This window comes from Rhinolophus sinicus, chromosome 5 (genome assembly GCF_057876585.1).
Source record: "Rhinolophus sinicus isolate RSI-liver-muscle chromosome 5, RSI-T2T, whole genome shotgun sequence".
In the NCBI taxonomy this organism is placed as follows: Eukaryota; Metazoa; Chordata; class Mammalia; order Chiroptera; family Rhinolophidae; genus Rhinolophus; species Rhinolophus sinicus.
Genome location: NC_142505.1, coordinates 48,647,258 through 48,661,270, shown reverse-complemented (window position 1 = coordinate 48,661,270; position 14,013 = coordinate 48,647,258). Strand labels below are relative to the sequence as shown.

The 14,013-nt window shown below is 48.5% G+C and overlaps 1 protein-coding gene across 3 annotated transcripts in view; it reads left to right on the top strand.

Annotated features, from left to right (window-relative positions):
* CHDH (choline dehydrogenase) overlaps nt 1–13,569 on the top strand; it is a 31,971-nt gene extending 18,402 nt beyond the window's left edge. For all 3 annotated transcript variants that reach the window (XM_019724254.3, XM_019724256.3, XM_088798496.1), the window contains 7 exons: nt 4,155–4,914; nt 5,422–5,573; nt 6,247–6,376; nt 7,359–7,493; nt 8,761–8,903; nt 9,356–9,458; nt 10,154–13,569. In XM_019724254.3, coding sequence (XP_019579813.2) covers nt 4,212–4,914; nt 5,422–5,573; nt 6,247–6,376; nt 7,359–7,493; nt 8,761–8,903; nt 9,356–9,458; nt 10,154–10,572 — 1,785 coding nt within the window. In that variant the 5' untranslated portion in view covers nt 4,155–4,211 and the 3' untranslated portion in view covers nt 10,573–13,569. The remainder of the gene's footprint in view (nt 1–4,154; nt 4,915–5,421; nt 5,574–6,246; nt 6,377–7,358; nt 7,494–8,760; nt 8,904–9,355; nt 9,459–10,153) is intronic.
* The last annotated feature ends 444 nt before the right edge of the window (nt 13,570–14,013 follow it).

Genomic DNA, 14,013 nt, shown 5'->3' with positions numbered 1-14,013 from the left:
TATCTGTAAAGATATATGTATTCCTATGTTCATTGCATCATTATTCACGATGGCCAAGACATATTGATTTTTGTGGTAATGTTCATTTTTTTCTGATTACTATGGGATTAATTTTTTTTTTCAATTTTTAAAGGTGAAAGTATATATCAATTTGAGATCTGCCTTTTCTAACTATAAGCATTTTAATGCTTTATATTTCTCTCAAAGCACTGCTTTACCTGCATCCCAACATTTTGGTCTGTTGTGTTTTCATTTTCATTCAGTTCAAAAATTTGTTAATTTCTCTGGTGATTTAGTCTTTGATGCATGGATTATTTAGAGGGGTGTGGTTTAATTTTTTAACATTCAGGAATTTTTCATATATATTTTTATTCATTTCTAAATCAATTTTTGGTGGTCAGAGAACACATTTTGTTTCATTGCAATCCTTTTAAATTTGTTCAGATATTTATTATGGCCCAGGATAAAGTCTATGTGCATTTGTAAAAAAAATATGTATTCTGCTGTTGTTTTGGTGTTCAATAATAAGTATTAATTAGGTCAAGTTAGTTCATAATTTGTCCAGGTCTTCTATATTCTTACTGATTTTTTTATCTAGATGTTTTATCTATGATTGAAAGGAGAGTGTTGAAGTTTCCAAGGGCAATTATGTATTTATTCATTTCTCCTCTTAGTTTTGTCTGATTTTTGCTTCATGATTTTGGAGCTCTATTAGGCACATGCACATTTAGAATTGTTTTATCTTATGATAAATTGACCCCTTTACCATTTTGAAATGTCTTCTAATCTTTGTAATATATTTTGTACTGAAGTCTAGAGTTAATATTGTCATTCTCTTATTTGTTTAGTGATTATGTGATGGATCTTTTTTCCATTTTCTTATTTATTACCTATGTGAATCTGGCTTTTTTATCCCATCTGACAATTTCTGCATTTTAATGGGAGTATTTAGACTATTCACACTTAATGCAGTTATTGATATGGTTGGATTTAAATCTACCACGTTGTTCTTTGCCCATTTCCTTTTAATCTTTCTACCTCTTTTGATTATATTATTTTATTTTTCTCCACTATTGACTTATTAGCTAACATCCTTTGTTTTATTTAAAATTTTTAGTGGTTGTGCTAGGGTTTACAATAAAAATCTTCAACTTATCACAGCATACATTCAAATACTACTATACCATTTAATGTATGGTATAAAATCCTTATAAAAAGCATACTTCTATTTCTCCCCATCCCATCCTTTGTGCTATTGTTTTTATGTACATTTTGATGCTACATATATTATGAACCCTATTTCACTACTTTTGCTTTAGACAGTCAATTATATTCTAAAGAGATTACAAATAAGGGGAAATGTATCATATTTACCCCAAAATGTATCATATGGTAGGATGACCAATGCCCCCCCCCCATGATATCCAGGTCCTAACCCTAGAGCCGATAAATATGATACCTTGTATGGCAAGAGACTTTGTAGATGAGATTAAGAATCTTGAGATGAAGGGATTATCCTGGATTATCCAGGTGGTCCCAGTGACATCAGTGTCCTGATAAGAGGGAGACACTACTACAGAAGTAGATGTGATGATAGGAGCAAGGGAGAAGTTGGAGTGATATGAGGAAAGGGTTACTATCCAAGTAATGCAGATGGCTCCCAGAATCTAGAAAAGGCAAGGAAATGGATTCTCCTCTAGGTAGGAACCAGCCTTGCTGACATCTTGAGTTTAGCCCTGTGAAACTGATTTCAGACTTCTGGCCTCCAGAACTGTAAGAGGATAAATTTGCGTTGTTTTAAGCCACCAAGTTTATGGTATTTTGTTACGGCAGCCATAAGAAACTAATAAAGCCACAATTTTTCCCATTTCCAAGTTCTTCATTTCTTCGTATAGATTGAAATTTCCATCTGATAGTATACTCCTTTTGCATTAAGAACTTCTTTTAAAATAACTTCTTTTAACATCCATTGGCAATAAATTCTCTCAGCTTTTGTTTCTCAGAAGATGTCTTTATTTCTCCTTCATAGTTGAGTACAGAGTTCTAAATTTACTGTTTTTTGTTTTATTCCCCTCACAGTACTTTAAAGTTGTCACTCCATTATCTTCGGGACTGCATGTTTTCTGATAAAAAGTTTGCTGTCACTCTTATGCTTAATCCTCTATACATAATGTTGCATTTTTTGGCTGGCTGCCTTGATGATTTTCTCATGGGAGTTAAGCAATTTGAGTCTAGTGTACCTAGATGTGTTTTTCTCTGTATTAATCCTGCTTGGGATGCTCTGAGCTTCTTGAATCTGTAATGTTTTGTCTTACATTGATTTTAGAAAAGTCTCAGCAATTATCTCTTCAAATATCTTTTCTCTCTTGTTTGCTCTCTGTCCTTTTCTTCCTCTTTCCTCCTCCTCCCTCTGGCTCTCCTTCCTCCCCATCTCCCTTTTTCCCTTTATCTCTCTCTTCCTCTGGGACTCCAATTATGAATACTTTAGTCTGGTATCATCCCGTAGCTCTCAGTTGTTCTGTTCTCTTTCTCTCTCTCTCTTTCACTCGTCTCTTCATATTTTCATTTTCATAATTTCTATTTACCCAATTTCTAATTTCACTTATTCTTTTTCTGCTGTGTTCAGTCAAATTACTTTTTCTTTTTTTTTTTTTTAGCATTTGTCCCCCTTTTTTAAAATAGTTTTCAACTTTTTGCTGGAATAGCCTGTCTGTTCAACATATAGTCCACCTTTTCAATTAAATCTTTTAAGATGTTTAACTTGGTTAAAGTCTTTGATAGTTCTAACATCTGGATGGGCCATCCCGTGGTCTGGTTCTGACACATTATCTCTTGATAATGTATCATTTCTTTTTCTTGCTTTTTTTGTGTCTCAGTTTTTTTATTGAAGGCTAGAGCTTGTGTGTAACAGGATAGTAGAAACTGAGGTAGATAGTATTTACGCCTGGAAGAGGGCATGCCTTTTATTCTATCAGGTCATTAATGTGGAGTGTTGAGTAACCTAGTGATGAGCTGAGCAGTGGGCTGCTGGCACCTCGGGCTAGTATGGGGCCTGGAGTGCTAGAAGGTTCTTATAAGTGTTCCTGCTTCAGATTTAGCTTTCAGGAGGCCCTGCTGCCTCCTTCTCTTGTGCCTGCATGAATGGGGTTTGGGGTGGTGGGGGGCAGGAATCTCTCTCCGCACTCTTACCTCAGCCTGCCTTCAGTATAGGCTGCCAGTGTTACTTGGTGCAGGCTCACGGAGAGGGTGGGGGGATTTATCAGGGTTTTCTTGAGGTTCCTCAGTTCTCTTGTTGCAGCCTCAGTCTTGGGCAGGCCTTGTGTACCTTAGCCTCATGGGTGGGGGTCTCTCAGATGTTCTTGGTCAGTGGAGGTCTTGATGGGGTATTTTTTTCCACCTCTGTGCACTGAGCATGTTGGGATTGATTTGAACATTGTTGGGAACGGACCCTCCAAAGCTACTGGCATTTCTTTGGTAAAACTTCAGCCCTCTGCAGAGTGATCTTTGAAGACTGTAGCTTTGACTCCATACCCTGCTGAATAGCCCTCTAGTGCACAGCATGACCCTCAATCAAAGGCTTTGAGCTTTGCAGTCTCTAGCTTCTCACCCTGACCTTCCATCAGCTATTTATTTAAGTCTTGTCTGTCTCCCTGGCCCCAGGCCATCAGTTTTGAGGGCAGATGTCTTGTTCTCTGTGCATGCTACAGATAAATGGTGCCGGCATGTGGTATGGGCTCAGCAACTGTCTTGAATGGATGGCTTGAATGGATGAGAAATGAGTGCAAGCTTGGAAAGCCCTTACCTCCCTATGTCCAGTAGATAGACTCCTGCCCAGCCTCCAACGTCACGCATAGATGTCACAGAGAAGCCTTTCTGAGGATTCCCCAAGTTTGGGGCAGGGTCTCAAACTGTGCCCACAATCCTGGGTTTGTCAGTCATAACACAGATCTTGCAGATTATAACTGTTTGTGCCTCTGTGCCCTCTTTCTAGGTCCCCAGGACAGGACCATGCCAGCCAGGCCTGCCACACACAGCCCTAGGCCAACAACTCGTTGAGCCTGCAGGGGTCCTTTGCTGCACCAGCTGGCTGCTCCACCTTTGGGATGATTCAGTATACTGAGTTAAAAAATTTAAGTCCTCTTTCCCTGTTTTAGGAGAAGTAAATCCTCACATATCCTCTCCGTGAATGTGAGACGACTGGGGCTGGAAGTATGTGGTGCATCCTGCGAGGCTGGAGTCGAGGGCACGTGAGCCCCCGGGGAGTCCTGGGGCAGGAGTGGCCGCCCGGCATCCGTGCTCTGGCCAGTACGGCCTCCAGGAGTGGGGACGAATACACTCATGTGGTGGTGGGTGCAGGCTCCGCGGGCTGTGTGCTGGCCAGACGGCTCACGGAGGACACCGATACACGTGTGCTGCTGCTGGAGGCTGGACCTAAGGACACGTATGCAGGGAGCAAGAGGCTCCTGTGGAAGATCCACATGCCCGCGGCCCTCGTAGCCAACCTGTGCGACGACAGGTACAACTGGTACTACCACACGGAGCCGCAGACGGGCCTGGACGGCCGTGTGCTGTACTGGCCGCGTGGCCGGGTGTGGGGCGGCTCCTCGTCCCTCAATGCCATGGTCTACATCCGCGGGCATGCTGAGGACTACAACCGCTGGCACCGAGCGGGTGCCACAGGCTGGGATTACGAGCATTGCCTGCCCTACTTCCGCAAGGCACAGCACCACGAGCTGGGTGCCAGCAGGTACCGAGGCGGCGAAGGCCCGCTGCATGTGTCGCGGGGCAAGACCAAGCACCCGCTGCACCAGGCATTCCTGGAGGCAGCACAGCAGGCCGGCTATCCCTTCACCGAGGACATGAACGGCTACCAGCAAGAAGGCTTCGGCTGGATGGACATGACCATCCACGAAGGTAGTGTAAGGCCCCCAGCCCCCCAGCCCTGGTTCTTCCTTTAAGAGAAACAATACCTCCTCTGTCACAGCCCCATCCCTCCTGCTCCCATCATGGTCAGTAAGTGTGGACAAAGTGAGGTTGGTATGAGGTGGAGGGGATGTGCCATTGCAGCCCCTGCTGGCCACAGAATGCAAACCCCAGCCAATGAGAAACGACTTGAAGATGATGACACCTTGGGCATTCTCTGGGCCTCTGGCTGGGGGTGTGGATAATGGGGAGTCAGTTCTCTGGCCAAACAGCCCAAAAGCTCTAGATATTTACAGAAGGGGAATCTGAGGCACAGAACATCCAGGGGACCCCAGGTAGATGTAGATTTCACTTGGGCAGGGTCTTTTGGTCTCGGCCTTCCTTTGAAGGCCGAGCTTGCTTGGTCAGGGGAAGGACAGATGCCCTCCTTCTCCACCTTGTGGAGGTGCCCGGGGAAAGGGCAGGGGCTGTACCTGATCTCCTTGCTCTGTCCTGCAGGCAAGCGCTGGAGCACGGCCTGTGCATACCTGCACCCAGCACTGAACCACTCCAACCTCAGGGCCGAGGCCCAGACATTCGTGAGCAGGGTGCTGTTTGAAGGCACCCGTGCAGTGGGCGTGGAGTACGTCAAGAATGGCCAGAGCCACAGGGTGAGACAGTTACCAGCCAGCCTGGGCAGCTCAGACGGCAGGAAGGGAGTGGGCAGTAGTCATACTCGTCTCCACCAGAACCGTGGTGAGGAGCAGCTGGTGGCAATGGCATGAAAGATTATCCCCAGGGCCTTGCAGGGGGTGAGGAAGTCCCCAGTCCAGCCACCTCCAAAGAGCCCGTGGTGCCCTGGCATGAGTGACCCCTGTGAGCCTCTGCCTGCCCCTCTACCTCAGAGCTGTCCCCAGTACGTTCCGTGTCTTTTCATAAATTGGTGGGTTTTAGGAGAGGCTTGAAAAACCACAACTGTGATCATACTCCATATTTCTACACTGCTGTTTTCCACTTCGCAGTGTGGCAGGATGGTTCTGCATCACTGCTTGCTTGACTGAAACCACTCATTTGGGTGCCTGCTTTAATTCATCTCATTTAAGCTCTACAAACCTTTTTTTGAAGACCCTCATTACTGTCTTCTGGCCATTGCAGAACATATCGGAGTATGAGCCGTGCTTTGTTTTTGATTGTAGCTGCACATGTGAGATGCCTTCCCATCGCGGCACCCTAAGCAGCCTTTCCCTCGCCCTTGGGCATGGCATGGCTTAGGCCATGTTCTCAGGGTTCCGTCTGCCTTTTGGGGAGGGAAGTGTGACCTGCATGGCCCTCTGCCTCTTCCAGGCTTATGCCAGCAAGGAGGTGATTCTGAGTGGAGGTGCCATCAACTCTCCGCAGCTGCTCATGCTCTCGGGTGTCGGCAATGCAGATGACCTCAAAAAGTTAGGCATCCCGGTGGTGTGCCACCTCCCAGGTGAGCCCCTTCTCCACTGCTCCCAGAGGCTGTCTCTGCTAAATAAAATGGTTTATTGTATTCTATTAGCATGAAGTGGGGAGGGGACAGGACTCAGTATTCCTCAGAACTGTCACATTTGTCCCATGAGCCTGAAGGTTCCCCGTACCCTTCAGGACACTCCTACCCACCAGGGACCCTGAGACTTCGTGTTTCCCTCCCTTCCCTGACCATCGTATCCCACGGAGACATGAGGCCCCTCTAGCAAGGAGCATCTGTCCATGAAGGGTGCTGGGCCAGGCTCGGGCAGGTCACGAGGGCAGGTCTGTGGTGAGAGGGGTTCAGGCTTTTGTGTTTTCCATCCTAAGGACTCACCAGTTGCTCTGATGTTAAAGATGCCAACTCAGTGCTCCTGAGCATGCTTTTCATGTTAAGACAGTTCTCCAGGCCTGAAATTTATTTTATAAACTGTATTTGATGCCCGTCCTTCTTGCCCTCTCTTATACCCCAAGCTCCCAGGGGCCTGGGACATTTCGCATTGAGGCTTCATCATGAGAAGTCTGTGAAAGTTCTGGTCCATGGCAGTGACCTACCCAGCATGCCCTTGAGCTTGGATGAGCTCAAACAGGGTCTGCACAACATGACAGGGTCTCGTTCCCCAGGCTAGGGGTGCGTGTGCAGCTGTAACGTCCATGTGGCTGTCAGCTTGCTGAGCGGTGCCTGCTACAGGCATGGGCCCTGCCCTCCTGGAGGGTACTGCTCAGCAGGAAAGCACCTGGACAGTTACAGCTACTGCAGTGAGTGACAAGCGCAGCATCTGAGAGGGCCAGACTTGGCAGCGAGTGCAAGAATGGTGGCCTTGGAAGTTGACCTGGGCAATGAGCAGGAGCTAGCCTGGCAGATAAGTGGATAGAAGAGAAGTTTTCAAAACCAAGGCATTGTTGGGAGGCCAGCTAAGCCCCTCTTGGTAGTCATTTTTCCTAACCACTCCCTCCCATTTCAGGAGTTGGCCAGAACCTGCAAGACCACCTAGAGATATACATTCAACAGGCGTGCACCCGCCCCATCACCCTTCATTCAGCACAGAAGCCCTTGAGGAAGGTCCTGATTGGTCTGGAGTGGCTCTGGAAGTTCACAGGTGGGTGCGATCATCCATGACCTTGTTAAGAATGGTCTGTGGGCAGTACAGCTTTCTTCCTGAGCTGCCAAGCAGTGGCTCTGGACCATGATTGTTGGTTTGAAGCTGAGCTATGCCATTTACTTTAGCTCTTTGAGACTCAGCTTTCCCATCTGCAAAATGGGGATACACAGTTTCTGTCTGATGGGCTTTGTGAGGACCAGATGCGATAGCACAAGGTGAGACTCCTCAAGGGTTAGGTGCTGTTCTTCCTGGAAGACGGATGGGGATGGCCTTGTGCTCGACACCATCAGGGGTCCGAGGAGCTAGGAGAAAAGGCACAGAAAGTTACTTGATGCTGGACTACAGAATTAGCATCCATTTCTTAGCATTTTCCATTTGTGCTTTAGCTGAGTCTCAGGATACGGAGTTTGGTAAGGAAATGCTGCTTTGAAATCCTACTCATTCACTCAGAATGTGTTTCTTGCACACCTATGACATATGCTGTGTGCTAGAGGTTGAGAAGTGCCAGTAAGGCAGCTATCCTTGGGCCGTTTACACTTTAATGGGAACAACGGAAAGAACCAAGTAAATATGCTAAATTTTAAGCAGAGTGAAAGAAAGATCAGGATATTAATTAGAGAATGGGGGCAGGGAATCTGAAAGGTAGGAAGAATATGTAAAGGCCCTGGGACTAGAAAACTAGTTGGGCCAGGGACACTGGAGCACATTTAGGAGGAAGCAGTGGTAGAGAGAGAGCTGGCTGTGTGTGAAGGGTGAGCTGCAGGAGGCACTGAGGTAGGCCAGGGCACCAGCAAGGAGGCCACTGGAGCAACCAGTTAAAAGGTGATCTGATCTGGGCTTGGACCGAGCCAGGAGTGTGAGTGGCATTGCCAAGGAGATGGCTTCAAGTAGTTTTTGAAACTGAAGTCGATGAGCTTTTTTCTGATGGGCTGTCTGGTAGGTGATGAGGAAGAGGGAAGAGGCAGGGACAGCTCTCGTTTCTGCCCTTAGCCTTGCATGAAAGGACCTTTCATGGATGGAGGCCCACCAGGAGTCCAGGCTGGGCCAGGTTACGGATGCCCACTGGATATCAGGCCTCACAGTTGAGGCGGGGGACGGGCAAAGCTGCAGACCCTCAGCATGTAGCTGACACTGAAAGCTTTGGTGCTAGGTAAGTCCACCTGGGAGAAAGAGGACAGAGAGGAAGGCTGGGGGGCAGGAAGAGCTGCCCAGGAGACTGTGGCCCTCCTGCCACACCGTGACTTACTGCTCTTCGGATTCTCAGGGGATGGAGCCACAGCCCATCTGGAAACAGGTGGCTTCATCCGGAGCCAGCCTGGGGTCCCCCACCCGGACATCCAGTTCCACTTCCTGCCCTCCCAAGTGATCGACCACGGCCGGGTCCCCACCCAGCAGGAGGCTTACCAGGTGAGCACTTAGTCTCATCTTCCCCACTGCAGCAGGGCTTTCAGGGTGTGAGGCGTGGGGGGTAGAAGCCTGTGCCCTCCAGCTGCTCAGTGTACCTGAGTGGGGAGAGGCAGTCTGCATGGTGCATGGAAAGGCGAGACCGGCACCCACATCAGGGCACATACTCCAGGCCCTGAGTACTAGCAATGGACCAGTCAGGTGGAGTCTGCCTGGGGATTGCCATTCCTTGAAAGTTTTGGACAATTAGGTAAAGCCAGGAATGATTCATTGAGGTGGTTTTTGATCACTCGTGGAAGGGTTGGGGGGGGCAGGTAAGTTTCAGGCCAATGCTGAAATGTATTTGCTCTTAATTGCCTTTGGATGTAGAGTCCCACCCACAGGAAACCCGGGACCTCTCTAAGCTACTGAGTTTGGGGTTGATGGAGGTCACTGCTTCCTCTGGGTTCTTCCAGGTGCATGTGGGGACCATGCGGGGCACGAGTGTGGGCTGGCTCAAACTGAGGAGTGCCAACCCCCGGGACCACCCTGTGATCCAACCGAACTACTTGTCAACAGGTGATTCTCCAGCCGCCTTTGTCTCCCCCAGGCCAGGGCTTGCTGGGTCATTGAGTGAATGCTTTTATGGGGTTCATATTTGTCCCTGACTCCTACCCCTGGCCCATGTTTTCTGAGATACAAGTCACCCTCTGCCCTCCCTCCACCCTGTCAGTCTAGGCTGTACCCTCACACACTCTGCTGTGTAGTGCCCTGGGATGTCATTTTACAAGTAGAAGAGATGTGCAGCCTTCAGAACAACTACCAGGAGAGACAAAGAGAACTGGCTGTGTACACACAGCTCACAGAGACGTTTTCCTGCTGTTACTCGAGCATTCTCTAAAAGGGAATCACATTCCTGGGCCAGTCTCTTTGCGTGCAGCAAAAAGGAGCACTCCCCATCAGGTGTCGCCCTGCTGACTCGCAGGGCGCTCACAGCCACGCTGGCAGAGCATGCATTCTTATCCCCATTTTACAGATAAGAAAATTCAGATCCCCAGTTTAACCGTGGGGCAAGCTGTGTCCATCTAGGATGCTGTCTGTTTGGGCTTATTGAGACTCTGCTTGGTGGCCACGTCACCGCCTGTGGCTAGGAGACAAGCAACCTGGTGGCTCAGACCTCCATGTCCTGAACTTACTGAGGGTCTCCATGCCTAGAATCTCCCAGCAAGGCCAGCACGGTAAGAGGAGAAGTCTCACCTGTTTCTTCTCAACAGAAACCGATATCGATGACTTCCTTCGGTGTGTGAAGCTGACCAGAGAAATTTTTGCACAGGAAGCCCTGGCACCATTCCGGGGGAAGGAGCTCCAGCCAGGAAGCCATGTCCAGTCAGACAAAGAGATAGAGGCCTTTGTGCGGGCAAAAGCGGACAGTGCCTACCACCCGTCGTGCACCTGTAAGATGGGCCAGCCCTCCGATCCCACTGCCGTGGTGGATCCACAGACCAGGGTGATTGGGGTGGAAAACCTCAGGGTGGTCGACGCCTCCATCATGCCCAGTGTGGTCAGCGGCAATCTGAATGCCCCCACAATCATGATCGCAGAGAAAGCAGCCGACATCATTAAGGGGCAGCCGCCACTCTGGGACCAGGATGTCCCTGTGTACAAGCCCAGGACCCTGGCCACCCAGCGTTGAGGCAGTCACTGCCTGAGAAGGCCCTGGACAAGCCAAAAGGGCCGGCACAGCCCTTTTCTGAAACTGTCTAGACTGTTAGGATTCAATGGCAAAGAAGCGGATAATTTACGAAATGAGACCAGTACTGATCAGTGAAGCAGGCTCCCTGTTCCCAGCATTTTCCTGTGGGCCCACTGGGGAAGGTCAGATTTCCGGCTGGGCCCCTCCTCCCTGCCTCGTGCAGATGGGTAACTATTGTCCTCGTCTTGTAGTCCATGGTGCTCTCCAACCCAGGGTCCCGCTGCCTCCCTCCGTCCTGGCTGGACTTGAGGAAAGTGGTTCTCTCCCAGGCCTCCCTCTGAAGACACGCCCCTCAAAGAGGGTGCTGTGCAGAGACTGGGTGTCCACCAGACCTTCACTGCCTTGTCTAGGGGGCACCCTCCACCTCAAGCTGTAACTGAGGCCAGGAGTCACTCGATAGTTAGGGAGCAAAGGAGCTCACCCGGGGTGCATGCATAAGTCTCCAGCATCCCTGGTCAGCTAGGAGAACTGCCTGCTGGAGGAAACGCAGGCTTCCCCTTTTTCTTTTTCTTCTGCTTCCCGATTTCACTCTTGGAGTGAGGCAGGAACCGGTGCTCAGTTGAGTCACTGAGGGTCTTGCAGCCCACCTGTCTAATGCTCTAGTTCTTACTAAACACAGCCCGACAAGAGGATTTGTGGACCTTGTTCAGGGAGAGAAGAGTCTGGAGAGACTCTTCACTACCAGAGGTTTCACAATTAAGCATTTTAAAAGGTTTTCCTATTACTGGGAAACCTAGAACCCAAAGCAAACCCACATACCAGACCACTGATCCATGTCAAAGCAGCTAGCCCGAGAGGACGCTTTCCCCTCAGCCTGGGGAAATGACTCAGCACTGAACAAAGCCAGCTAATTCTTATTCTCCAGATGTCCATGGGAACAGACCAGAATGGAGCCGAGACTGATGGAAAAAGTAGTCAAGTAAAACTATGCTCCCTGATCCTGTAAAAATGCAATTGAGAGAAAAATAAATTGTCAAAGATTTGAGTTTGGGAGAAAAATGACAGACACAAGTAGCATTTAAAACAGTTCTTTGATCTTTAAACTTCTTACAACTCAAAAATGTAATCCAATAATTTATTTTTTAACTGAGATGCGTTATTCAGATGGTTCTTACAAGGTAATGAAAACTAAATGCATTCTGGATTGATTTTTCTGAAGCTATTCAAAGCCACCATTGGTGGCATGGCAGAAAAGAATTGCTATGTGGAAACCTGCCATGCTGGGTCCAGAATACAGACGGGAGAGAAATGGGGGCATTCCATGCTCCTCCCAGGACCAGACTGGACTGAGGGGGCTTGGAATCCTGGCAGCCACAACTTATGTTTCTGAGAAAGACCTTCCAGAAAGGTGGAAAGAAGAAAACCATCATACCTCTTCTTTAAAAATTTTAAGCAGCTCCTGTTTAAATCTTACCTGTGTCCTGCTTTACCTTGTTCCAAGGGAGGCTCGAGAAAGAAAATTCTAAATCTGCCCAAAGATTTCTTTCTCCTATGGTAAGAGACGTTTGCCACCTGCCCCACAGCCTTGGTCCATAGCCGTCATCCTGTGGGTCTTGGAGCCACCTGCAGGGGCGAAGGAACAGCACAGGAGTGCAGGTACCAGCCACCGCTCTGAGGGCCAAGAAGTGACAACTTAGGTGTGGAGGGGGATCTCAGGCGACCGTGACTGTACCGACCTTCTTGGTATGGATATGGCAGGTGACATAGCCATTTAGTCCTGCCATCTCTGCATTTTGTGGTGGTGTTGGCCTCCGAGACAATGGCTGATTTGCTACTGTGGCTGTACTGTAAGTTAAGGAAAATAACGTGACCCTGTACTGCTTCATTACATCCGGGTGCCTCGCTCACTCTTGCTTACGCGTCTTTGTTTCTGTGATCACACGCAGAAATAAGTTTCAAAGGGGAAGACCATGAGGGTCCTATACCCAGGACTCACAGACGTCCAAGTGGAAAACTGTGCTGTTGGGGTTCAGACACAGGCCAGAATACTCTGCCTTGAAGGGGTTCCTCACTCGAGCCCAGCAGCTGGAGTGCTGTCACCGTCTGGGCAGAGTGCAGCAGTGGCCCATGTCATAACAATGGCACTGTGTGAACATTCCACTGCCATGAGGGAACCCTCCACTTCAGAAAAAAAGTTGGCGGCTGGGGAAGCCAGAGAAGGGAGCAAGTGCCGCCTGGAGTTGGGGGAGAGGAGCCACATAATGCTGCCCGCCCAGACACCAGGCTGCACTCAGCCTCTCAAGGAGTCGGGCAAACTTTGTCAGTTACACCCCTGAGCAAAAAGCCTGCATAAAAACATGAAAGAATGCGCTTTTCAAAAAATAGTTTCAAATTGGAACACAAAACTGTGACTGCCTAGCGATCAGGCTCTGAGGAGTACTGACCCCTTGGCAGAAACCGGTGTAGAAGGCTGCTACATCAGCAGAAAGTTCTCCCTGACAGAATAAGGGACAAAACATGCAGGTATAGGAGCAGCCTACCTGCAGTGTGACCAGGAAATGGCGGGTCCTGGAAGTGGGAAGTCTGGTGCCTTAACTCTACCCTGTCAGCTTCCAGTGCAAGCAGCAGCATTTCCATAAATTCAAATAGATAATTTTCTCCAGCCAAACCACATTGACCTCCACACAAAGGTCATTTCATAGTTCCACTGATCAATGTAACAGCAGAACTAATACCTAGATCCTTTTCTCTTAAAAATCAGAAAAAAAAAAAAAAAGAAAAAACACACCCTCTCAACTGGCCCTGTCTTGAGACCCAGGCAGCCTCCCCTATCATCTGCCACTGTCCCCACAGTGCCTCCTCGAGACACTCTCACTGTTGCTCCCCTGTTGGAAGCAGGGGCCCCAGACCTGCTCCTCATACTCGCCTGACCTCCTAAGTTCCCAGTAGAAAAGAAATATCATTTTAGAGAAATAAAAACTTTTCCAACAATTGAAAGTGTAGCTGGAGTCTGTTTCGAGTCGGGGTAGTCTAGCAAATGAGTTGGAGCGCTGCGTGACAATAGTTCTATTGCTAACCAGTTTTTAGAACACACTGACTGTCCATCCTAACAAAAACCTTTGCAGGAAAGCAGGCAAAGACACGGCCGTGGAGCAGCCTATTAAAAAGAAAAAGGAAAAAAACATCAAGTGCCCTGTTTTCTCTCACATACATGGATGGCGTCAGCGGTAAAGTGGGTTCCTCAGGCAGATCCAGCCCCCACTGCACCGAGACGCTTCCAGGTCTTCACAACCCACCCTTTCTGGCCTTGGGCTGATTCTGAAACATCTTGGAATGGAAGCACCGCCTGGCCAAGTCTGGATGGAAATCACAGAGACAGTTCTTAACAAGGTTCTTGCTCAATGATAGTGAAATCAGAACTGCCATTTCCATTTTGTGATA